We start from the raw sequence: 25,448 nt of genomic DNA on the forward strand, positions 1-25,448 counted from the left end.
AAATTGGTAACTATAGGAAATATTATTACAAACTTGATGAATCTAATTAATTGTAAGTATTGCAGATACGCATGTAACACATATACATACACATAATAGGATTTTGGAAATATTTATTAGAAAATATATTTTAGCAGAATACAAATATTTATACAGCTTATTTTAATCCATTACAATCGTATCACTATTAAAATCAACTTATAAAGGACATAAGAAAAAAGGAGATTTCAGTACTATGTAATATATATATGCAGAGATATATATTATATCATGAGTTACAGAATTTGAAATAAATTTATAATCATGTTAGATTCAATATATAATACGAAAGGATATAAAAAAAGATGTATATTATAGTCAATGTAAAACATACCATTCTTTTTAAGTTCTTATCAGTTTTCAAATAATTATACATTGTCAAAGCTACCTTTTTACAACTCATTGAACTTCAAGTTACGTACAATCATGTCTCAACATTACTAATATTTAACAAAACTACCTGCTTTTTATAATTATAATTATATTAGCAAGCAGCTGGAAACACAAGAATAATGTTTATATTATTTCCGTCGTTAATATCTCTCAAGCAATGTTAAAAGTATAATGAATGTATATACATGTCAAACAAGTAAAATTTTTGCGTGACTCAAAAAGAAAAATTACCACCGAAAAGTCTACAATAATATGTAATTATATAGTATATAATTATATCTGCTATAATATAATTATATATCGTGTATAATAGATATAATTGCAATATTTATCTAGAAAAAGAAAGGTTTAAATTAGAAAAAAAAGAAATATTGAATTCAGGTAGCAATTCTCGAAAAGAAATTCTTAAACGTTGAGAATTGCGATAGAACGCTATTATCATCATTAAATAATATTGATGAATCTTATCCTGAAACATAACAATGTAAGTAAATAATTGATCGCTCTATAAATCATATTAATTAATCTTTGGTTGTGTCTCCAATGGCATTACGTGTATTGTAACTCGTAAGGGCAATACGCACATTCGTAGAAACTGTGAGTCTTGTTACTTATAAAAAAAAAAATGAAACGACTGTATCGCGTGTGCGCATGACAATACTCTCATACTTTCCGCATGTATAAAAGAATCGTATATGAATCTTCACGAAAATGTAAAAAAAAAGAAAATATAAAATGAAATTAATCTGCTGGAACAAGAAACGTAATTATATTTATATAAATCTGTACCTTATATTGCAGATCTATGATAGATATATACATGTGGTATATATCTACAGATTACATACCATATGTGCTTAAATGTGCAGTACATGTATCCGCTATATTATACAATTACATGATTTTAGGAATGTTGTCCTCCACAGATACAGCAAGTATCTCGTCCTCCTCGTTCGCGTTACTGCGAATCGGCTCAAAAAAAGGATTCACGGCGCCGGACACGAGTTTCTCTGAATACGGTGTCTTCGGCGTGGCAGGACGTACCGGTCTCGGCGGAGACTCGTCTCTGGAAACGCATTCGGGCGCTATCTCATCCGTCGAGCGTTCTGCCGAGTAACTGCATTGCTCACTCGGATCAGTCTTAATTACGGATTGTGACGATTCCGTTTCTTGTATCATATACGTGGACTCGGACGAGAAACTGTTTAAGTCATCTGCGCTTTTGGACTGAATTTTTAGAACACTGTTCGTACTTGCGGAAAGAGTTTCATTCGCCGTTAAACTTTCAGATTTTATAGGCTCCTCTGTGTCGAGCACAATCGCAGAATGTGCTCCTTCTTCCTTGATTTGAGTCACATCGAGTTGCGTAGCATCTCGGGGCTGTGATTCATTCGTTACCGATGAAACTTCCTTCGGCTCGGAATCCTCTGTAACAGGTTCCATCACACTTTGATGCATATCAAAATGTGAGCTAAACTGTTGCGGACTGTGTGGATCTTTAGGTTCATTTATATCTACGGACTCTGTTTGAGAGAGTCCTGGTTCACTGGTATCAGTTTGGGCGGCGAACTGAGGTTGAGTTTTATTTGCATCTAACAAATTTGTATCGTCGATGTTTTGCGACTCCAGATCCTCGCTATCTCTTCTCATACTCTCGACTATTTGGTCGACGGTAAGTTCTGTCACGATAGAGGATCGCTCATATTGTACATCGGTTGTTGCAGCTTTAGAATTTTCATTCGCGTTTCCTGCAGATTTCAAGTTTAATATGTAATATTCTTCTGGTTTCCCGACATATTGGTATTCCTCATTTGCATTAAAATTATCAAATGAGTTATTAAGCGTTTCGTTGTTGATTCCAGTTTCAAGCACGTTTGTTTGATTAAATGTCAATTCTTGAACTTCCTTATTTAAATCTGAAATTTCTTTTTCCAATTGTTCATTCTCTTGGAAGACTATTTCTTGCTGTCTCTCTACACTGGAAGTAATCTTGATTTCTTTAGATGAATCTTCAGTCTCTGGAATGTTTTCATATTCAGCCAATAAAAGATCTACGACGTTCGTCCCGTTTAGGCTTAATCGTACATACATTGGATCGTTCTCGCCGACAATCTCGAACTGGAACATCGTAGCCCCTTCGGCAGCGAGTTCCTTGAACTTGTTGCAAGCTGCCTCGTTCCACGCGGTGATGCAACTCGGATTCTCCAGCGCGCACCGTTTCGACAGCATTGGAATATTCGCGATATCTTCCGGCAGCACTCTCAGTTCCGTCGTAATTCCGGAATTGCCGTAATCCATGTACAACACTTCGCTGCTATCGTCGCGGTGCGCAACTATCCTCGCCCTGTACCAGTAGCCGTCCTCTGGATATCTCGCCGCGCAAATTGTGCCGATGTCGAAACTGGTTAACGTCAGGAAACTCTCCGCGTCACGCAAACGATCCGACATCACTTCCAATTCGTTTATACTGCTCTCGGCTTGGGTCCAGAACTCATTCGGACTGTTGATGTGACTGACCACAACGTTCGGAGAATTCTCTTCGCCGAGCGGCGGCAGTCTCTCTTCGATAACTGGCGAGTGTCGCTCGCACATACCCGCGAGGATGTCGGCGACATTCTGGCCGTCCAACGTTAATTTCACTACCGACGTCTCTTGCTCTTTCAGCACGTCCAGGAGGAACGTCGTCGCACCATCCGCGGACAGTCTGACAAATTCTTCGCGAGCCTGCTGCGACCATTCCCTGACCCGCGGCGGCAGTTCCAAGCAGCATTTTCTCGACAGGGGCGGTATCGCCGCCAAGTCTTCCGGAATCGCACGAATATCGGTGGACACGGCGGAATTTCCGTAGTCTATGTATATGACCTGCGTGCCGTTATCGTCGTGACAGACGACGCGAGCCCTGTACCACTTGTCGTCCTCGGGATACTTGGCGACGCACAGCAAGCCCTCTTTCACGTCGTCGATTTTCGGGAACATGTCGGCCACTATGAACCTATCCGCCATTACCTCTAGATCAGCAACCAGTTTTTCCTCCTGAATCCAGAACTCGCTCGGCGAATCGTTGTGACTGACGAAGGCGGAGTGCGGGTCCAGTTCTAGATCGACTATCTCGTCCACGGGTTCTTGTTCTTGCGTGTTGACTATAATAGCGTGCTTCTCCTCGACTAGCGTTTCGCTGACGCCCTTGCCGTCCACGAATAATTCTACGCGCTTAGGCGTCGTGTCCGCTAGTATCACAGCCTCAACAGTCTCCGTAGACGTCACCAGACTCTCGAATCTCCCGCAGACCGACTCGCTCCAGTCCTCCATGTCCACGGACACGACGTCGAGCCTGCACTTGAGCGCGAATCTCTCCAGGTTCTTCCAGGCGTCCGGGATCTGTCGAATGTCACCAGTCTTGTTAGTGATAACGTCGGTGTTACCGTAGTCTACGAATCGGACCGTCGTGATGTCTTCGTCAGCGTCCAACACCTCTGCGCGATACCAGAGATTGTCGATCGAGTAAACGGCGACGCACAACGTGCCCTCTTCCGGTATACCCTCCACCCTCGGGAAGTCGGGTACCTCCAGCTGAAGTTGTTCTTGCTTTTCGTTGAGGGACGTGATCGCGTCCGCTCGTTGCAGCCAGAATTGACTCGGAGAATCCGCGTGGGATACGCATGCACTGAACTTGTTGGTTGTCGTTGACTCCTCCTGCGTCTGAGACGCTGGTTCATCAAGCGTTGGTTGTTCTTCTTTTACTAGATTTAGCGCGCGTAATTTGTCACTGAGTTTTTCTCCGTTCTCAGTTAGGTCAACGATCCACTTCTTGTGCACGTTATAAAAGACGGCACCAAGTGCTTTGTTCATTAAGTAAAGCTGCAGTACGTTTATTTGCTCGTCGACAGTGCCCGCGAGAGCTACGGATAACGATACATTTATGGCCAATTGGTGGGGCTGGTAAAATTGTGGTTCCAAAGCCATGATTGACCCCAAGGCAACCTCCTCGACGTTGCCGTAGTCGATATAATGCACATAGGCCGTAGTTTCGGTGCAGTTAACGATTCTCGCCCTGTACCAACGGCCGTCGGAACACTTAGCCGCGCACAACAGATGCATCTCTGGCTTCAATCCTTGTCCGGATTTAGATTGCTCGTAATATTGTTCCAAATCTCCCAGTAATTTAGTCTCGATGTCCAAGTCCGCGTAACGTTGCAGCCAAATACCGGCGGAATGCTCCGCGTACGACACGGACACGTCGTGAGTCGAGCTTAGAATAGGCATGGAACAAATGGGCGATATCTTTCCGTCTTCTTTCTCCGTATTCAGTATCCCGTTACCAAGGAGATCGTACAGTTTTACGAGAAGTCTGTATCAATAAAAAAAATTAATATCTAGTATTTTTTAAAAATTTATTTCCATCGTAATCGAAAAATAAACCTGACGAACCTGTTGTTACTGACTTCTTCGACATAGACCAGCACTTCCTTCCCTTTAAGTTCCTTCAGCTGTTTATCTGCATCAGATGATGTCGGCACATTTTGCAAGCAGCACTCCAATGCCTGATTCTGCATGACCGCAAGTTCTCCGGGTAGCGCTAAAGCCTGCGGAGATTACATTTTAATGTTGAAAATATGGATTGTACGTGTCGACTGCTTGATCGATTATTGTATCGTAATTTTATGCTGTAGCATGATGTATGGTATCGTTTGCATGTTTTTCATGACGAGACTCAAGTTCTTGTAATATCGTATTAAATAAACTCACGCCATCCAGAATCTCATTGTACTCCCCAGTATCAATGAGCTTTATGTCAAACCCAACGGACCGTGAGCAGTTAATCACTACAGCTCGTCTCCACGTCCCACTCGCATCGACTAGACAACCCGCGCCGAGACACATCTCGCAGGTTGACAATCGCGGCATCACCTGACATTATCACACTTTACCTTATCAATGGAATTTGTGTGATCAACCATAACTATGAGGCCGAGCGGCAGAGGGCAAGCAAATTTTAATGTAATGGTGTTACTGTTACTTTTCAGGAAATTTGAATATTACGATGATAATAAACATTCATAAGGATAATGTTACAATTATTAATCATTTAGCTGTTAATACCATACATCGTGCAATGAGATCCAAGATAGTTTATACTATGGGATTGAAATTAAATATTTTGTTAGAATTTTGAAATAATTATATGTATACTTGAACAGAACGTATTAAGTCTTTAAATATGCAAATAGAAACGCTTCGTTTTATCTTCCGTCACCGTTTTAGAATTTAGAAAGATCATCTATCCAAGGAATAATACACGACAGCGATTTTTTACTTGTTCGGGTTTAATTTTCGATTATTTAGAAAATTAAAGAAATTTATTACAATCATAAAAAATATTATTAACTCTTTGACCATCCAAATATTATTAACCGGCTATCTGAATGCGAGAGACTCGCTGTATATTGACAGTCGTGTGACAGATTATTAAGATTATCTTTAAATCACTGCTTAGAAAGGAGTCTCAAGTACCTAAAGGCGCTAATAATAAAAATATTAAAGTAAATGATTATCATTGAGCGCCATGGGCGCTGATAGTAGTCAAAGAGTAATAAATATCGAGGACTGATTTGTTACAAAAACGAGCCGTTAGTAATTTTATATTTATATTGGTTAGAAAATGAAAGATTACTTTTCCCTGTAACGTGATTAATTAACATGTATGTCAGTATATCATTCGCGGTTAAGCGTAACAATACGCTTACGTGAGCAGTACCTCTGTATTTTTATGCTCCATGTACGTGTCGACGATGTTTTCGCACTTTGAGGCTGATGGAAGCTGGACATAAAACCGAGTACTGTCCTCTACACTGGAAATTCTCATTTTCAGAGTTTGACCACTCAAGAGACTTATGTCCACTCGTTCCACATTATTGAGAGCTTCCGCGCCATAAGTAGCATCGCTGAACGTTTCTGCAGCTAAAATACAAGACATTGAAACTTAATTCGAACATTTACACGAGAATCGTGTATTTTGGTTACAAATAACATTTCTCGACATATAAAACGGATTAAAAAAAAAAATCTTTACCACCAGCTGTTTCGATCGGAGTAGCAAAGGCTGCAAGATTGTTCTCTACCAACATCTTGCCCACGTCTTGCCCATTATGGATTAAGGAAACTGTGTACTGATTGTTATCAGAGCTGTGGAAAATGCATTCGTACTTGTCGGCGTTAAAGCAACTATCAAACGTGTCGTTATCCACGTTGGACCAGCTCGAATCGTTGCAAGGTACGATATCTTTCAAGGAACATTGCATCGCTAATTTAGGCAATTGCATAAACGCCTTCTCGACCTCGTAAATGTTACGTTGGTTCACAGTCGCACAATTTCCAAAATCGATGTACTGAACGATATATGCATCCCTTTGTGTACCCCTGCTCACCACTTCCGCTCGGTAAAGAGCCCGATCCTCGGAAAATATCGCTATAACTATTGAACCGATCTGGAATAGCAAGTATACTCGCATTTACACTTACTCGCTAATGATTAATCATTAATGATTAGGAATATCTTCTTCTTTTAAAGCAAAAAATTTTGAATCTTAAAGACTCGGAGAAGACAATTACCTCTAATTTACGCTTTATAGCCTCTCTACCAGCGTACGTCTTCTGAATCTCGTTCATCATCAGTTTAAACTCTGCCTCTCTAGCCAATGATTGACAGTACAGTTTATTCGGATTGATCAACCACGTAATGATTACATCGTGTCTAGACTCGGCCTCGTACGGAATTATTTGCCATTTTGCATCGAAGGAAGCGTAATCCACGCTAAGCACCTGCGCCGTCGTTTTACACTCTGCAATCTCTCTCGCTTTTGCTAAATCCACGCCGCACGCCTCGTTTATGGAATTAGCATTCGGTGCACCATTAGTCATCTCGTGTAGTACTATTTCATACAGTCGGTTCTTCTCCGCGACGAACTCCACCTGTAGCAGTTTTCCTTCGACCTGTTCCGAGAAAATTCCGTTTTCCTTATTGTCCGTACTCGCCAGTCCGAACAATCTGCAATGTATCGCTTGCATCGGCAGTTTCAGAAATTCCTCCCGAATCTCTTTGATCTTTGTAAAGTCGACCGACTCCGTATTGCCGTAATCGACGAACTCCACACTCGCACTATTGTTCTCGACGGATTTGATTATCGCTCTGTACCATTTAAGATCCTCCGAGTACTGCGCGATGCAGAACACGCCGCTCCGTATCTTAGACGCTTGCATCGTTTCGTAACTGTTCTCGTATACCGAAGCAATATTTTCCATGACGGTGTCCAGTTCCAAGCAGTCGGGGCTTAACTGAATAAAGAAGTCCGACGGACTATTGATAAATACGACTTCGCAGTTTCTTGAAATATCGAAAACGATATTTATCGACGAGAGTTGCAAATCGTTAACAGCAACATTGTTCTGTAAACTTGCGTTAATATTAGCTGAGTCCCAGGACTCGCAAGCATTTACCTGCAAATATATGTATAATTTTTCATAAACGCACAGTATGTAGACATATATTAATTTTATAATATCAATTATTTATTTTATCAATTATTAATTATCAATTATTTTATTAATCATCAATTATTAATTTTATAATATCAATTATTTATTTTACCTCCTGATTGTACAAGACATTCTCCTGATTGTACGACACATTCGCATTGTTCTCTCTATCTTTAAATTTATTATTACCGTAGTCCCCTGTATTCGACAAAACGCATCGAGTAAAATCACGTCCGTTATACAATTAATATATAAATGTTAATTTCAAGCGTCAATTACCAGTAAATCTGCTACTTTTCTGATTAGGTTGCTTATCATTCCAATTTGCTGTCTGTAATCGGCCTGATATTCCACTGTCACGGTTTCTCGCTCGACCGTTGTTGGAATCATTACGGTCGGGGTAACTTCTCCCGCGTTTATTGCCGTTCTTGATCGAAGCATCCGAATCTTTATCATTATACGCTTTATCGGGGTTGTCACGGTTGTACCTCCGTTCGTTACTGTTGAATTTACTTCCATTTTGATAGCCTCCTCTACCGCTTCTGTTGGACGTATTTATTTCACCTCTATCGTGTTTGTTGTAAGATCGATCTTTGCTAAACCTATTGTTCGTAGTTTCGTCTCTAGGAAATCGATCGTTTTGCGAGCCATCATAATGAGAGTGATTTCCGGTCCTCTCGCGTCTGTTGTCGTGTCGTTTCTCCTCGGACCACTCATCCTTCCAGTGGTCCGATTTATTGTCTTGGAAAGACTTGGCCTTTTGATTGTGATTCCAAGAATTCATGGTATTCTTATTATATCTGTCCTTTTCTTCGCTGCAAGAAAATATTAAAAAATCATGTAAAATGACATTACAAAGAGTTGTAACAAGACATTGAATTTACGCGCATTAATTCTACGAGTAACAATGTTCGTGTTACCTCGGGAAGTCATTCGTTGGCATTGCCGAATACTGAACTTCCTCATTTCGCGAGCCTGCGGAATTGCTGGTTTTATCGTAGAACAAATTATTTAACAGCTGGGGATGAATGTTTTTCATCGTATCGAACTCGAACAAATCGACCAACAATCCGTTGGCCTGCGCAGCAATTACTTTCATGTAAGAACGTTTTTCGAGGGTCAATTTTTCAAAAAGGTTGGAAACCTCTTGATCCGATGAAAGGTGCTCGTAGCCATTCAATGTACATCTTACAGCTTGTGCCGGCAGTTTAGTTACTAAATCGGCATGAATTGTACGGAGAGACGTTATAGGCAACGCTTCCTCATTTCCATAATCAACATACATCACTTTAATTTGATCCCCAGTAACATCAATGACTCGCGCACGGTACCTTGAACAAATAAATGAGACGTGAGGCAATTATTATTATTATTATTATAGTTTACAGAGCAGTGATCGATAGAGAATATTCCAAAGCTTACCATTGTAAATCGTACAGGGCCGCACAGGGCAATCCTACTTTAATCTGTTCTGCACTTAAAGCAGGCGCAGTTTTAACGTACTGCTCCAGGCCGAGCATTATCGACTCGAGGGATCTTATTCCGCTTTCTAATTGTACAAAAAACGTCTTACACGATTCTACGTACGAAACTTGCACAACCTCCTGCACGTCCTTCGACAATTGCTTGAGTTGCGGGTAGGAGTAGGTTATCGGTACCGCCGTTGCCGGCACTGGGAACGCTTTCTTCAAAAGTTCCTTTACGTTAACGCCGTTCTCGGCGTACAGGTCACCGTACTGAATCAATGGCGGTCCCTCCGGTGGACGGACGCGTAAAACGAGCAACTTTCTCCATACCAGCGACTTGAAGTAGTCCTTCATCTCCTGCGTGATATTCAGCTCCTTTAGGCCGCTTAATGTAAATCTAATGGAAAGCACTTTCGGATTGATGTACTCCGGCGGCAGCTGAAAGATGTCCGTGTACGGCAAAATTTCCGTGTGCCCGAAATCGACGTAGTACAGCTTGCACTTGTGCTCCATCACGGACATCACGACCGCCCGACACAGCACGCCGTCCCCCGTGTAGCGCCCTAGGCAAACCGAACCTGGCAACGGTGGCTCCTGCAGCGGTTGCTTCGGATGGTTGTTTATCTCGTTCATGAGACGGGTCAGTATGTCCTTCGTGCTTTCGACTTGCACGGAAAACTTTTGCGGGCCGTCTTCTACGTACGATACTAGGACGTCGTGATTGGTACCCACGTCTAATACCCTAGATTTAAATACGAGAGCCTCCTGGGCAGGAAGCAGCGGCGGTGGCGGCTGTGTTCGAACAGCTTGTTCAACAAACTGTTGCTGAATTAGGGTAGGAGCCTTGCGGAACAGCTCTTGTATGTTAGCTTGACTCAGATTTGGATTCTGCGCTATCAGCATTGCAAAGTTATTCTTGTTCTGTTGTTGATACATTGGCATTTGATGAGGTTGAGGCATTTTAAGGTGTTGTAGCAGAGGTGGTTTTGGCCTAAATAACATTATATTAATAATTATTAATTAATAAATAACAGATAAATTATTTATATAATGTAACACATTAGAAAAGAAGGAAAGGTATCTTTACAAAATTACACCTTGAAAAATCTGACATAGAACATACTTGAACATGTCTAGCGTAGTGGCTGGTAAAGCCATACGTTGCTTCACCAACTGCTCGCTAAAGTCTCGATTGTTGTACGATAGTTTTATCAGACGACGATTGTTCATTGTATAAATCAAAGCTCTATATTCCTTGTAGCATATGATACTCCTGATAGTTTCGATTATTCTATTCTCCCAGATACCCTTTATAGGCAACACGTGAAGTAACGTGAAATCCACTGCCATCGGTGCATAAGACCGCAGGCTCTCTGATCCAGGTATGTTGTCCAAAAGGTGGACCTCGTTCGCCGGTATAATCTCTACATTGCCATAGTCAATAAACTGTACGACTATCATGCCATCAGGACGTACATCGAGTACCTTTGCCCGGTAATAGCCATCAGTTTGAAACCTGGCGCAGCACAAGGTACCAATTATCAGTCTATCAGACTTGGAGGGGCAACCATATCCCTGATTAAACTGGTCAACCAGAGGATATATCTGACGCTCCACACAGGTGGCAGCCTGCTTGTCCAGCTGGCCCCATATTTTCAGAAACAGATTTTCGGGCTCGACATGCGTGATAAATATAACAGCCTCGGAGGACAGCTGCAGATCCTGGTTCTGCATCTTGACTCACTTCGGTCGCACCAAGTCGACCTCCAAGACAATAGCTCCTCAGTTTCCGCACACAGCGGCTTTCTTCTGTCTCGTCGTTGTTCCGAATTGATCTGCAACACGTGAAATGAACACGTTGACTCACGACAATCACCAGAACCTTCGTTCCTAATCGCCGTCGCAACTGTCGAAATTTAGGTTACATCGCATCGCGACCGATTATGCGAGCGCGGTTTATGCAATCGGCACGCAGCACCGAATATCTCTAGCGTGAAACGCGTTGGCGAGCTTTCAGCTCGCGTTTTACCTGCGTTCGCACGCGACTCTGCACGCTCTTCAATTCGTACGGCTCGACGTATCGTATAGGTACCCCTCTCCACTTATCGTGCGGAAAACACGCCACACTCACCGACTCACGTAGCTGTTATAGGTTAGTGTTTTTTTTCCCCCACGCTTTATTTGAATTAATTCGCGTTTCGCTTTAGCGAGATTACCGGGTCACGTAGACTACCGGTACCGGGACGAGCCACTTTGTTTTCCTTCCATTTCCGCTCGTCGATCTGTTCCGCCGAAAAAACTCGCGTCTATGCATACACGTATCGATCGATGATGTTGCCATATGCAAACTTTCAATGAGAGAAGAGAAGCGAGCGGGACGCGAACGTCGTTTTATACACGGCGTCTCGTTACCTGAAGCCACTGAAGCTGAGAATCCTTCACGATTCTTCAATCGTCAGCGGCGTACTCATGTCCACGCTTCTTCGTGCACTTCGAAAAACTCGGTGGATTTGGCGCTGAATTGCCGATCCTTTGTCTAATCACAAACTTCATTTGTATACGTACCGCATTCCAGAAGCGCGCTCAATTTGAACGGCGAATAATCGTCTACGTTACGTGCATATCCCACAGGAGCATACACGTTGATAAAATACTAGATGGTATTAAAGGTAACATCAATTTAATTATTAGCTAACTATTACCGAAGTAATTCATGATTTGATTTCCGCGTTAGAGAATTAAACTTACTGCTCTACCGCGCTTTCGGTTGTTTCATGCCTCGAGAATCGCAATTTGCTATATCGAAAATTTGTTATCGCCGCTGTTAATCACACGGGATCGCGGAATGGCGTTATTTTGATTATATAATTATATCGACTCTTGTATTATTTCCACAAGTGCGGCTATTTTCGAGTCGTTTTAGTACTTATATCTCGTTCATTTATATATATATATATATATAATCGTTACATTAGCAGAGAAATGAAATCGTGAAATAATTTCTAATGTGTTTATTTATGCGTGCTGATCCATTTATATTCATGTATCTTACATTATATTAAATGTCCTGTTGAATCTTCCATCTCATTTATCTTATAATGCAAATACCTATATCGAAGAAAGGAAAAGAGTGAGAAAAAGAACGTATCTTTTATTTCTATGTGCACTACAAGAAGAGAAAATAATTCAATAATTCTAAACGTAAAAATTATACATGATCTATTCAAAAGTAGCGATTATCGACTATCGTGTATTGCATTCAATCTTCTCACAAGAATAAACATTTTTCATTATATCTGTTTTAACCGCCCTCCGAAGGCGTGAACACATTATATTATTTTATTATAGATTTTAATATCTTATTGTTTTTCGCTTTATTTCATCGGACTAACTAATTTCTCTCGCTGCAACATTTTTTTGCTACGCAATATCCGGGCTCTCGACAGAACAAACAAAAAAAAGATATTCTTATTCTCTTTTAAAGCTCTAATCGTTCAAAAGAGAATAAGAATATCTGTTTTTCTTAACTGAGTGAGAATAATCTAAATCAAAAGACTTAATTTGTACAATCAATTTTTCGTACGCCTGTAATTGAGCAAATTAATGCTAAATCAATATAAAGTTTGTACATTTGTATCGCAATTGCAGCAAACGTAATACGCATATCCGTGTGTAACATGTACTATCTTATTGAGCTGAACAGTAATGCAACGAGCCTGAAAACGTGTCGGAGATTCCTAAGCACAATTATTAATATGATCTCTGGCGAATTCGCGTTGAATACTTTTAGCTATGAGAGAGCAGGATGATCTGGAATAGTTGCCTCTTCTATATCCTCTTCGAATTCGTTATCACTATTTAAGGACAAATGTTCCCTTAGAACTAGAGAACGCATCTGTTCTAGAACCTGATGCAAGGAATCCGATCTCTGATCTATCCTGTCGTTCAGGGGCGTGGCGTCGCCACTCGCTGTCCCGCCTGCGGGTGTCTGCGGTGTATTACTAGGTGGTATTGGGGTATTTGTGCCGTCTCCTGTACCTGGAAAGATTTTATTATATTAATTTTATTATATTATATTTCTATTTATATGTTTATCATCGAGTGAGTTGTGGATATTTTCACTGCCCCATACCCATGCTATCACTCGCTGGACTAGCTGGCCGTTCCGCGCCCCTTATTTCCCTCACAATCTCCTCGTCCTGTACGTTAAGCCGCAATCCGGCAACCCCTTTCCTCGGGACGTTATGCAAATCTCTTTTTATTCTTCTCCGTCTAGAAGGATCGTTTCTACGCAACTGAAGCATCGAGCCAAAATCAGCGATGTAAAGGAATCCTGCGATTAGCAGCTCACAAGTTCTCTTGCCTTGCTTATATGCCGTTTCTAGTTCGATACTTGTACGCTGATCGTATTGCCACCAACCTGCAAGAATTTATTTAGAAACTATATATAACGATCTGCGTTACAATAGGAATAAATCATGCATAAGTCTACAAGTGAATTAAAAGCGTTATAAGAAGACTTTTTAAGTTGGGAAAATATAAAAAAGAATTTTTACTTTTTGACATGATTTTATTGCAAATTTATACTTATATCATGAAATTTATATCTTTTTATATTATTTATCTCTTTTATGTTAAAAAAAGTTTTTTAAATCACCTATATTACAGTATAGTAATGTATTTAAATCTTCTATATTAATCATTAAATCAGGTAATTAATATTTTCATAGAACATATACTTTTAAATTTAGCATACATATATTTGGCGCAAATATTCTATTTTATACGTAACATGCTATTCTTATTTATGGGGCCTTGTGTGGTAACGATACAAATGGTAAATTGTGATGTTGAGTTGTACAATGTTTATACATATTGTACGAGAGAAAAATATAAATTTGTTATTAAATACGAATATTAAATACGTTATTAAATACAAATTTGGACTTGAATCTTCATCTTAATGGACGAACTTCTATATTTGTCAAGTATATTAATGTACACCCGAGACACCCTTGCATGGAGCATCTTTTCTGTCACGTTTAATGTTACGTTTGTAACGTGAATTGTACTTTCTATATTGACATTTGTTTTCGAAATCAATCACATAAAGCATGCCACAGATTAAAAGTTCGCATTGGGCGTCCCCGAGTTTGTAAATAGTCTCCAGATCATTGTTGGTCCTTGGATCATATTTCCACCAACCTAGGAACGGGTAGGGTATCAACTTATGTTACACCCATGTGTACGAACGTTATAAAAGCATTGCAAGAACTATTGCAAGTTAGTAACATTTATACGTATGTACATGATACTAAAACACTTTCGATAGATCTCGAATGTTGAACAGGATAGAATTGTTGAATGATATTTTACCATTTCGCCCTTCATAAAACCACTGGTACTCCTCTTCCGGGTGTTCCGAGTCCTTTTGTGGCTCCTCTACCTCCACTAACTGGGGCCTCTCAAGGAAATCGGGTGGAATCTCTTGACGGCACATCGGGCACCGTTTGCTCTGATTAGCGACACCCTTGACGCATAAGTAACAGTATATGTGACTGCAGGGTAATCTTGCTGGGTGAATGCAAGGTTGTAGACACACTGCACATTCCGGTATAACGATGGAACCTACCAACACGGCGCGTATAAACTTACTTGTACATATATATGTATGAAAAAACAAATTTTATTATTTCTCAACTATAATTTTTCTATTAGACAACACCTTGAGACAATTACAGTATATTGTAGTCTTTCTCAAGTAGACTAAACGTTATAATATATTCATAATGCTCATACTTGATCATTACTCGCTGCTTGAGCATACCCCATGATTGATATGGTGGAACATAACGTAATTGAGCATAAAAATTTACCTTCTTTCTCTTCGGCGTCTTTATCCTTCTCCTTAATGACATTGCCGGATGATTTTTCTGGACCGTTAACCTTCGCTTGAGCCATCGTATAACTGAAGAAGTCGAAGCTTCAATGACACGACCAGTTTCCTATTTTGCAAATAACAGCACGAATCTCGTCAATATCCGCGATTTCCAACGATCGGCCATGTTGCTTGTTTACGACGTGCCCGGGATTCTCAACCTCATGGCATGTCGCTCTTCATCTCACTGACGTTATCGTCCTTTTTCTCGATACGACATTCGGTACATTTTTTGCTGCATTCTGCAGTTTGCATAGCAGTGTGAGTTTTGAAATGATCCTCAGTAATCGTATGTTTTAATAATGTCAATTGACGTGTTTGCATAAATTGCACAAATTGCAATTTATTACAACAATCGCTACGTCTCACGAATTAGGTTATGTTTAATATGATTTTCGTCAGACTTGACTTGGTTTTCTTATATTTTGTATGTATTGCAGTTCGATGTGATAACGTATTGTGTGCCTTGATGTAATATTTGCAATTGTCGATTTGCTGTTGATTGGCAGAGATCGATATGGCGTCCTCGTGTATGATTTTGCAACGTGGTATCGCGACTTCGTGCGTCTGTCATGGAAAACGAAATTTTCGGAAGTTCTTATTGTACAATAAACGCGGCAGTCGTGCTTTCAAAGAGCAACAAGCGAAAAATCCTGATCCTGATATACCAATAGACAGTAAGTTATATCACTTTTAATATTTTTGCATGAATATTTTTATGACAGTTTAAGTATAACTACAACAGCACTTTCTCTTTTTTTTATAAACATCACATACACATACGGAATAAAGGAACAAAAAAGATTTAAAAAGAAACTGATATTTCTAATTAAAAATCACAATATATTTCTATATGATTCTGAATAAAAAATTCAAGTTATATATAACGTTAATAATTAAGGAAACATTGCATTAAATGATGATTCTAATAAATTATAGAGAGAGGTGTAAAAGATACTGGATACAAACGTGGCGATGAGTGGGTCCATGTGCCAGAGATGGTTCCTGAATTAATTGTCCCATCACTGGAGGGATTTACATTGAAGCCATACGTGTCATACAGAGTACAAAATGTAAAGTCACCCAGATTTAGCGCTCACCGTTTGTTTGACGCTCTCTATGCTAAAAAGATAAAAGAGGACTTTGAGAAGGGTGAATTGGATGAAAACGGAGAACCATTAAATCCTAGTGAGTATGAGAAGCTTACGCCACAAGAAGCCAAGGACAACGCTGGGAAAACAGGTAGTGACATTTTTCAGCTCAGCCGACGGTCTTGAAGCTCTACTTCAATATTTATGATTGTAATGTAAATATAGAAATTCTTTTCCGGATGCGTATTGTGTCAGAACAATAAAGAATCTTCAATATGCTCCAAACACAGACACAGTATTTGGGTTTGGGTTTCGATCTGCATATATTTTATTTAGTACTCGCATGTATACATATGCCGACAAATTTTGCAATTTACAAAAAGTAACTACTTACTATCGTATATGACTGTTGAAGTGGTATTACACGCGCACCTTGCTAAGAGCATAAAAACGAAATTTGTTAATATTGTATATTCGTATCAAGCGACCATCCATCTCTCTGGTCCATTCATTGTTTTTTTTTTTTCTTCTAATAAGACAAATTGTCTGTATGGCAGTCAGTGATTTGATAGCAAATAATTACTTCCGCAAAATGGTGGTAGTTCTTAAACAGGTTACATATTATATAAAACAATATAGCTTACATATTATAAAACAACAGTATCACATGTAATCGTCGCAAAATCTTCCGCGAGAACTTCGTGTAGCTGAACTTGCGTAAATGTATTCCTCGATGGACAAGGTGAAATCGATTTATTGCTGCTATATAAAAACAACAGTTTTTTATGCTCTACTGGATTTCTAGTTTACGCGATATACGAGATCCTATGAGTCCAAGAGAGACGGATATGAGAATTCGTATAACAATGCCAAAATTGATTTTCAATTCCTGAGATTCATGGATACTTTGCATCGATGTCCGTTTACGGATAATGGATTTCGTTTGTGATTAAGCTAACTTAACAGTTATGTCTCACTTATCAAAAGACTTTTGAGCGATGTTTGATTGTTTCCTGTCGGGTAAAAAATGGCGAAAAACTTGAATAGTAAAGTCGTTGTCAGTTGTGCGCGGCCGGTATTGCTTACTACTGACTATATTACTAGGTTCTAATAATAATATATATATATATATATATGTATATATATATTGTTTTTAAAGTGCTGTATTCATATCAAATTGTACAAAGGGTTTCGTAATTGCTATCGTTTTTTCCCACAACGTTTCCTCTAATAATTATAACGTACCAAGCTCGTAAACAGAGCCGTTGAAATGGAAAATATCCAGCTGAGAAGAAATCATATTTAGAGTCTGAGTGAGAGTGTTATGAAAGACACTTGTATAAAAGTAGTGCGACCGTTAATGTACGTGTTGTGTGTGGTAAATATTTCTAGAAAGAGATAACGTATACAGTAATGCAGTTTAATTTATACTTACATAGCAAATTGATCACGCAAATAATTGATTCGACCATTTTTTTTTACAGAATGCAGCACTTTTTACACATGTTAGCTACTATTTACTGCTAATATTATTGTTTCTCTTTATTATTTATTCCTATCTTCTATGGTCACCATCGTGAAGAGTGGAAGAGGAAAACATCTCTAATTTTGTACAATAGAACGCTTATTAAGATAACTACGTAAGAAAAACTTTTCAACTCGCGTCGTGTCTCCACTCTTCGATTAAATCAACGGAAAAGCGAAAGTGGCATAGTACTCGCTCTTCGTTACAAAAAGAATTTTAATTCTATCTCAGTCGCTGTTGTATTCCTCGCTTGTCGTTGATATTTCGTTTCCTATACCCTATAACATATTTTTAATATCTCGTCAATGATTTGAGCATTCATATCTCTCTCACTCATTGGCAGTACAGAATATCCTTTAGGGATTTATATTTCGCATAAATTCGGTGCATCTGTCGTTCCTTTTACACATGTAAGCACACTACGGAAACGAGCGAAACTTCTAAGCTTTCCCTAGCTCTATCTAGAATTTATCAATTAAAAACTCCATTTAACAATACTTAAAAACCCCGCAGTTCTTTTGCTCGCTTTATGTTCTCGTTTCCCATTGTCAGTAGCAGATGGTGTAAAGCAAGTCATATGCCACTTGCTCTTCAACTAAGATCGGTTGGTGTTTTATCTTGTCAATTATCAGTCTATGATATAATTGGATATTTGACTGACAAATTCAGTCATTTTAATAAGGCAGGTACACGTGTTACTGTATGACAAAGATTCCTTCGTATGAAACATTTTTCTTGCGCCATGTATATATATTCCGTAGTATGTACTCAATACTCTACTTGTAGACAATACGGTATAATAGAACTTGATGAAACACGTATTATGTTGTAATGATAACGAATGATAACGAGTGACTCAAATGAAACATTCTATTATAATTTGTAATAAACGGATTTTTTTCGGGTGGCAATGGTTTTGGACCAATAAAAGAATAAAAGTGCAAATCTTTGATATTCAGTAACATGTACCATACATCTAATGAGAGATCTTGAGTATGTAAAGAAGTATAATTATTATTACAGATGTGTGTGAATATTATTATTGACTTCTTCATACAGACTTCACACACCTCGACATTCCTCTATTAAATAGAAAATAATGATATACGACTATTTAATGAAAGTCAACGTGGAAAGACTAGGAGAGGGAATATTGCTCTCTCTTTGTGAGAGTATATTCGATATTAATAGCTGGGGCTTTCCATACGCAAGATCTCGAGATAATTATTAAGAACAATAGGGCAGAGAAAAGTTTATTCCATTGGATCCCCTACGTTTTCGAAGATGGTTGAATGTGGATTGCTGGTGGTGGGCCACAAGAAACCACCTACACTGCCCGGTGGTAAGTAAGACGCACCTCCACTAAGGCCCACCTAATATTTTATATGGCACACATTATTTAATATTTTGCATATGTAAATTAGTTTTTTTTTTAAATATATTTATATATGCATATACATGGACCAAATGTGCTCTAAGCGAAATGATAGGAAAGCATTGGGGTGTAGGCATTCTAATGTTCTAATGGAATATTTTATATGGAACATAAGTGTACCAAAAGAACTTCTTGAGTACACACTGATGCAGCAAATGATGGTATAAAAATCGAATACTCTGTATGCGACTTTGCAAACATTTTTTTCTTTGCAAGTAAAGAATTATATTAGCTAATTATGTGTATATTATCTAATAATGTATGACTTTTGTACAATTCTTCTAATCACATGATCCTTTCTGATCTTTTTTTAGCGTTCTGGTAATTTTATATTAAGGGTTGGTTCATGCATGGTTAAGGCAAATTAGAATAAAAGATAACTGCCAAAATTAAATAAAAATAATCATTTATTTGCATTTAACATAAATAATTGTGCTAATAAATCGCAGACTTACTAAATAACATTGTAGATACTAAATAACATTATGTACACTGGCTCACTATTGTAAATGTGCAAGGCATTTACAATAATGCCGAGACACTCTCAGTAAAACCTTACTTTCTACATTGAGTGGAACTATGTACAAGGACCTTTTTAGTATTACGCGCGTCAATAATTAATTTACTTCCGCCAAATAGAGAATGTCAAAATCACAGTCCAATTGTGAGAAGCGCTCCGACGTCTGTACATGTCGCTTCAATCGTATGCATTTATCCTCTAGTTTTACTCTGTAACTTCTTTATGAATTTACCTGCTGGCTCCATATCAGCGATCTCTCCGCCAACTGGCAGTCCGCTGCCAATCGGGACGGTAGGCTCTTCCATCTCTCCTCGTCTCGTTTTCTGTCTCTGTCGAAGTCTCTGTCGACGTGCCCCTGAGAGAGAGGAGGCAAGATCTGCGTACGTTGCGCCAGCTTGTAGCTGTCTTGTCTCGGCACGTGATCGGTGCGTCTGCTGGTGCCGCCGGTCGAGACTGGAATCGGCGTCGGGCTACCGCCGCCCCGGTGCCGGTGATACAAGTTGCGCTTCTGCTGCAGCATACGTTGCTGCATTAGAAGCTGTAGCTGCGTGCCCGAGTCACCGCGCATCTTGAATTGCTGCTGATTATCGGGTGGTGTGGACGGTGGTCTAAGGTGGACTAGATCCAGATGGCCTCGTGCCTTCCCCGAATCTGAAAATTCGATCGATCGTCATATATTATCGAGAAGCCACCGAGAGCTACCGAGAAGACGGAGAAGACGCTCGACGCACCTTGAATACTCCTCTGCTTGGACGGCCTGTCGCCGACACCCTGCTGACAGAATAATAGTCTGGGCCCGCCGTCAGACGCTCGTCGTCCTTGAGAGACTCGGGATATCCTGCCAGTAATCGGAGACGGACTCTTGGGTGGCGGTGGCGTGCAGGATGGCAAGCTGCTCGTAAAGCAATTCGTCCCCGTGTAATCTGGCGGGCAACCGGAATCGAAGCTAGACTCGAACAGCTCCGAGGACGAGCTGCCACTGCCGCCCGCCATGAACAGGGCTGTTCGACTGGGTGGATCAATAGGATCCATAAGCGGGTTATCAAAATGATGCTGGTAATCGCTTAATCTTCGATTGACTATCTGACTGTCAATTCGTTGACTGATGTCGTGATCTAGGCCTAATCTGTGCTCCTCGAGTTTGATTTGCGCTTCGCGCAGCTCGTCGCTGCTCGGCCCTTCCTCCAACTCGCCCTCCGCGCTGCAACAACCTTCATCGGTTGAGGAACTTGTCGAGCTGAATCTTTTACCCCCCCTGCCGGTATCGTCTCTTCCTCTGAAACAAGGAAGGATTCGCCTCATTGACGCTTGAAAGACGTGTCTGTGTTGCCTCGTGCTTTCTTGTGATGACTATGAATAATGGATGCCCTACGTCAGACACTCTCCTCATCGTTTCGTCTCTATTAACATTACTACAAGATGACGCTTTCTCTATATTAGTGCCGTTATCGGAATATTACCAGGAATTAATCCTATTTCTAGTTCAACCGCTCTGTACCACGTATATATTGAAATGCTGGTTGCTGAAATTATCGTAAGCGGTAAAACAAATACGCAAACTTATGATATAAAATACATCTGCAGAAAAAAAGTCAATTTGCATGTTGTAATTAATATGTGGAAAATGAAAAAAATACATAAGCAATTTTGAACAACATGGCTCAAACGATAATGTATCCACACTAATAATATAAATAAAGCAAATGAAAATTAAGTTTAAGAAATAAATATATTTAAGGCAAAGGAAAAGGGGTAAGAAAATGAAATGAGGAGTTACCAAAAATAAAGCGACAGCAATGTGCTTCCAATCCAACCTGTCGTGACAAAATCTTCAATATGTGCGTCACCCACCAATAAAGTTCAACGTCCGACTAAGCTATCGCTGTAAATAAAAATTGAAAATTATAATTAAGTCATCATATTGTGATATTTCTCTGACTGGTAGGATTGGAAGATACGGTTAATTCTACGTGAAGTCACTCACTACACGAACTAACAGTGCCAATCATTTATAATTGACGTAAAAACTGACGTAAACTCGTACTCCGAAAACATTTTTAATGTGCTAAGTAATAAATAAATCAATAAATGTCTACCTTGATTTAAACTTATCTTCCTTGGTTCTCGCGACAGTGGACCAGCAGGCATTATTAATGCTGCCGCTGACACGATGCTGCTTCAATCTCTCCAGCAGCAAGAAATAAATAGCAGCATGATGGTCGTAGCTGCTATTTCGCAAGGACTGTAAAAGATAATGTTTATATTTATACAGTGCGACTGAAAAATAGATATCGCGAAAATAGATATATATGTAACATAATGCACTTTCAAAAATGTGATACGCTAACGAGACGCTATCATTTATTTCGAGAAGCGTGCATATAGTCCAAAAATACAACAATGAGTTCTTTTACAAGAATAAAGTAAGAATAATAACTAAACGGATAATGTATTCTTACTCACAAGACCCAATAAGAAAAGTGTATTCTTACCTCTCTAGTGCGGCTAATGTCTATTCCTAAGCTGTGCATGAGTCGGAGTATCTGCTCGTTTGGCTCCTGAATAGACGACGACGGCCGTGTTACGATCACTGAACAAATGCTGTCGGCTGTCCCCGCCATCCAACGGTGCCGTTTGATTTGTGGAATGGTGTATCGCTTGGAAGGCTCCAATACCAACATCTTGCGTATTAGGCTCTCGCAGTCTGCGATATACGAAATTCGATATACGTTAGCGCCGACGCAAACATCATCCGAAGGCTATATGATACGGAATGTACGTTCAAGTAAGCACCTGTGCTCATGAAGTAAGGAATTCGAAATCTGCCGCTTAGCACACGATCTCTCAACGACTGAAGAGTCGATCCGTCGAAAGGCAGTGCACCGCATACTAACACGTACAGCACGACGCCCAGACTCTATATAAAAAATCAATTTATTTTTATTCGATCGACCGGTTATTAATGCGTGCGTGAATTTGCCTGAAGACGAGACTTACCCATACGTCGATCTCCGGTCCGGCGTAGTGCTTCCCCCGGAAAACCTCGGGAGCGGCGTAAGGAGGGCTACCGCACCACGTGCTCAGCCGTTCACCCGGGGCGAATCTGTTGCTGAAGCCGAAATCGGCGATCTTCACGTTCATCTGGGCGTCGAGAAGCAGGTTTTCCGCCTTCAGATCCCGATGCGCCACACCCGTCACGTGGCAGTATTCGACCGCCGACAGTATCTGGGCGAACGTTGCACGTGCCCTGGGCTCTCCCATTCTTCCGTACCGCGCTATGTAGTCGAATATCTCGCCTTTGCTCGCGTACTCGCACACCTGTAACGACGACGTGTAACACGATCCGTCCGGGCTGCGGCAGCGCTCTCAAAGTCCATTCATCGTTATTCTTACCATGTAAATCATGTTCTTCGTCTCCATGACCTGATACAATTTAACGATATGCGGATGCTCCAGTTGCTTCATAATTTCGACCTCCCTATACACTTTCTCCAGATTAGTAGGGTCTAATTGAGTTTTATCGATTATCTTGATGGCCACCTGGAGGGAAAGAATGTATCGTCGTGTAATCGGATTTTCTTCAGACAACGTTGTTGCCGGAAATAAATATTGCAGCAGGTAATGCGCGCGTACCTCCGTTTTCGTGATTCGATGCCTGGCCAACTTTACAACGGCAAAGTTACCCTTGCCGATAGTTCCCTCGATGTCATAAAATCCCACGCGGATTTGCTTTTTACCCTGTGTAGATCCAGTATCCATATTTAATCAGTTCCTCTTTCAACTTGTGGACTTTTATGAATTAATTCTTCCTTCCAGTGTTCTTTGTTACTGATCTGAAAGAATTGGAGCATACAACTTTAATGATAAGGTATATACTTTTTTATTATGATTTTTTAATACGATCTTTTCCTGTATTTTCTGTGACAATTTTATTCACATTAAGAGTAAGAGTATAAAGTAGCACATGTATGAGAAAAGTAATACTGGCAATAGAATTGTGCGGCACTATTCATCATATTTTTTGAGAATGGAAAGCCATAACAAACAAGTAAATTAAAAATATCACTTTTTCACTATAAAAACTTACGAGATTTTCTGCGAGGTAATTTATATTATCATTTACGTTATCCTTCAAATCAATTTTTCATATTCTTTTAATATCGTCGAGAATATAAATTTTTATATACGATGTCTCATAACTTGGCTCTGTACCATTCATATATACGTTATATGCAGCTTTTTTTACATATTCATGTCTGCGCAAGCAATTACGCACGCGCGACCGCCAATGAAAATTCATAAAGACTCACTTCGAAAAAGTCCGGGCGAGTACAATTTTACGGTCCGTAACTACTGCCTTCGGTGTCACGCGTGAGTTCCCCTTTACGTGCATGGAAATATTTTCTGTTCCGTGTATCGCGTGCGTCTTGAGCGTACCTCGCGCGATATCGGCGAGCTTCTAACTCGCGATAATTACTTATCACGCATTCGCAAAGTAACGCGAGTTTACAAGGCTGCGAGTCAATATTCGAAATCGAAGTACGACAGATACCCCGGAAGGACATCGTGGACACACACGATAGCAAGAGAAAGGAAGACTCAAGGCGCGTACGGAGTGCGGGGGCAGGAAGGACGGGAAAGAGCGACGGACGGCTTCAAGGAGAGCGCGTATCAAGGATTCATCGTCGGCGGAGCGCAGACGTCCGCCCGCAACAAGTACAATGGGGATCCTCGGTTGACGTCACGGATCGACAACGACCTCCTACCTATCGAGAGAGAGAGAGAAAGAGAGAGAGAGAGAGAGAGAGCGAGAGAGAGAGAGAGACCACCGATCGATCGTCGTCGATACTCGTCGATGGGGAACTCTGCTCGTCAGCGGGCGAGCCGTCTCGCCGTCACCGACGAGCAACGGTATGCGCGCGGTCGGGATGCGGATCTGGATCGTTCCCCCGATCGTTTCAACCTCACGATCTTACAGTCTCACCGTTGGACGCGGCGACGCGGAGCGCAAACCTGACCGCAGGCCAGGTTTGACACTTACCTCTCCGACTGAGGAGTTACCGGTCGCTCGCGAGGAGGGTCGTTCGGTGAAGGCGATCCGCGAAATGAGCGACGCTGAGGACGACGACAGCGGCAGTGGTAGCGACGGCGACGACGAGCTGGTGCTCCGGGGTTGCGCTCGGGGGAGACCGGAAAGCCATCGGTGAGTGCGGACGTAGTGGCACGCGCGCGCGCGCGCGCCTATCCGGACAACCGGAGTGCCCCGGTCCGGTTCGCCAGCGCGGAACGGTGCGGAGCGGAACGGCGCCGTACCTACGCGCGCGCCAAGTCACAGCGTAAGAGCTCCGCTCGGCGCGACGGTTCGATACCGACTGACCGGCAGCCATGTTACCACCCCCCCGTGCTGCCTCGGCTCGGCTCGGTGTCGGCGCCCTCGGTCCTCGCCGCCGCCGCCGCCGCCCCCTCGTACGCTGTCGCCCCGGCCATTCTTAGCGAACCACCCCGCTC

General features: G+C 40.9%; 4 protein-coding genes across 7 annotated transcripts; 1 reads left to right on the forward strand and 3 right to left on the reverse strand.

Annotated features, from left to right (window-relative positions):
- Positions 1-96: 96 nt before the first annotated feature.
- LOC105286518 (maternal protein tudor) lies at positions 97-12,344 on the reverse strand. Its single transcript, XM_011351524.3, has 12 exons — positions 11,844-12,344; positions 10,555-11,266; positions 9,388-10,422; positions 8,886-9,296; positions 8,245-8,780; positions 8,078-8,163; positions 7,042-7,926; positions 6,503-6,917; positions 6,188-6,390; positions 5,179-5,340; positions 4,861-5,015; positions 97-4,780 (listed from the first exon to the last, which is right to left on the reverse strand). The coding sequence occupies exons 2-12, from the start codon at positions 11,163-11,165 to the stop codon at positions 1,327-1,329; spliced, it is 7,953 nt and encodes a 2,650-aa protein (XP_011349826.2). The 5' UTR covers positions 11,166-11,266; positions 11,844-12,344; the 3' UTR covers positions 97-1,326.
- Positions 12,345-12,429: 85 nt separating this feature from the next.
- Positions 12,430-15,451, reverse strand: LOC105286521 (E3 ubiquitin-protein ligase RNF146). Its single transcript, XM_011351530.3, has 4 exons — positions 15,308-15,451; positions 14,808-15,059; positions 13,564-13,851; positions 12,430-13,469 (listed from the first exon to the last, which is right to left on the reverse strand). Exons 1-4 carry the CDS (start codon positions 15,390-15,392, stop codon positions 13,222-13,224), a joined length of 873 nt encoding a protein of 290 aa, XP_011349832.1. The 5' UTR covers positions 15,393-15,451; the 3' UTR covers positions 12,430-13,221.
- Positions 15,452-15,499: 48 nt separating this feature from the next.
- Positions 15,500-16,749, forward strand: LOC105286520 (39S ribosomal protein L41, mitochondrial). Of its 3 annotated transcripts, none has more exons than XM_011351528.2 (3): positions 15,500-15,630; positions 15,810-16,046; positions 16,309-16,749. In XM_011351528.2, exons 2-3 carry the CDS (start codon positions 15,887-15,889, stop codon positions 16,644-16,646), a joined length of 498 nt encoding a protein of 165 aa, XP_011349830.1. In that variant the 5' UTR covers positions 15,500-15,630; positions 15,810-15,886; the 3' UTR covers positions 16,647-16,749. The 3 variants fall into 3 exon arrangements, with proteins under 3 accessions (XP_011349830.1, XP_011349831.1, XP_026825748.1); XM_011351529.2 differs by having other exon boundaries at positions 15,505-15,630; positions 15,879-16,046; XM_026969947.1 differs by lacking the exon at positions 15,500-15,630 and adding an exon at positions 15,666-15,796 and having other exon boundaries at positions 15,879-16,046.
- A 217-nt stretch (positions 16,750-16,966) lies between these two features.
- Positions 16,967-25,313, reverse strand: LOC105286523 (MAP/microtubule affinity-regulating kinase 3). 2 transcript variants are annotated; one of them, XM_011351532.3, is made up of 10 exons: positions 24,982-25,313; positions 23,574-23,773; positions 23,334-23,480; positions 22,938-23,258; positions 22,734-22,857; positions 22,433-22,644; positions 22,037-22,182; positions 20,672-21,216; positions 20,173-20,591; positions 16,967-19,358 (listed from the first exon to the last, which is right to left on the reverse strand). In XM_011351532.3, the coding sequence occupies exons 2-10, from the start codon at positions 23,697-23,699 to the stop codon at positions 19,239-19,241; spliced, it is 2,160 nt and encodes a 719-aa protein (XP_011349834.1). In that variant the 5' UTR covers positions 23,700-23,773; positions 24,982-25,313; the 3' UTR covers positions 16,967-19,238. The 2 variants fall into 2 exon arrangements, with proteins under 2 accessions (XP_011349834.1, XP_011349835.1); XM_011351533.3 differs by lacking the exon at positions 24,982-25,313 and adding an exon at positions 24,251-24,944.
- Positions 25,314-25,448: the final 135 nt, after the last annotated feature.

The sequence above is a fragment of the Ooceraea biroi genome, chromosome 5 (genome assembly GCF_003672135.1).
Source record: "Ooceraea biroi isolate clonal line C1 chromosome 5, Obir_v5.4, whole genome shotgun sequence".
Lineage (NCBI taxonomy): Eukaryota > Metazoa > Arthropoda > Insecta > Hymenoptera > Formicidae > Ooceraea > Ooceraea biroi.

Excerpts from the sequence above, each read along its gene's own strand:
- LOC105286518 (XM_011351524.3), bottom strand. The coding sequence starts at position 11,165 with ATGCAGAACCAGGATCTGCAGCTGTCCTCCGAGGCTGTTATATTTATC. Across the intron at positions 9,297-9,387 it reads GCCCTGTACGATTTACAATG|GTACCGTGCGCGAGTCATTG; the intron begins GTAAGCTTTGGA and ends TATTTGTTCAAG. Across the intron at positions 8,781-8,885 it reads CCAACGAATGACTTCCCGAG|CGAAGAAAAGGACAGATATA; the intron begins GTAACACGAACA and ends ATTTTCTTGCAG.
- LOC105286521 (XM_011351530.3), bottom strand. The coding sequence starts at position 15,392 with ATGGCTCAAGCGAAGGTTAACGGTCCAGAAAAATCATCCGGCAATGTC. Across the intron at positions 15,060-15,307 it reads AGACGCCGAAGAGAAAGAAG|GTTCCATCGTTATACCGGAA; the intron begins GTAAATTTTTAT and ends CCGTGTTGGTAG. Across the intron at positions 13,852-14,807 it reads GTTTTATGAAGGGCGAAATG|GTTGGTGGCAATACGATCAG; the intron begins GTAAAATATCAT and ends AAATTCTTGCAG.
- LOC105286520 (XM_011351528.2), top strand. The coding sequence starts at position 15,887 with ATGGCGTCCTCGTGTATGATTTTGCAACGTGGTATCGCGACTTCGTGC. Across the intron at positions 16,047-16,308 it reads TCCTGATATACCAATAGACA|AGAGAGGTGTAAAAGATACT; the intron begins GTAAGTTATATC and ends AATAAATTATAG.
- LOC105286523 (XM_011351532.3), bottom strand. The coding sequence starts at position 23,699 with ATGGATACTGGATCTACACAGGGTAAAAAGCAAATCCGCGTGGGATTT. Across the intron at positions 22,645-22,733 it reads TCCTTACTTCATGAGCACAG|ACTGCGAGAGCCTAATACGC; the intron begins GTGCTTACTTGA and ends CGTATATCGCAG. Across the intron at positions 22,183-22,432 it reads ACATTAGCCGCACTAGAGAG|TCCTTGCGAAATAGCAGCTA; the intron begins GTAAGAATACAC and ends TATCTTTTACAG.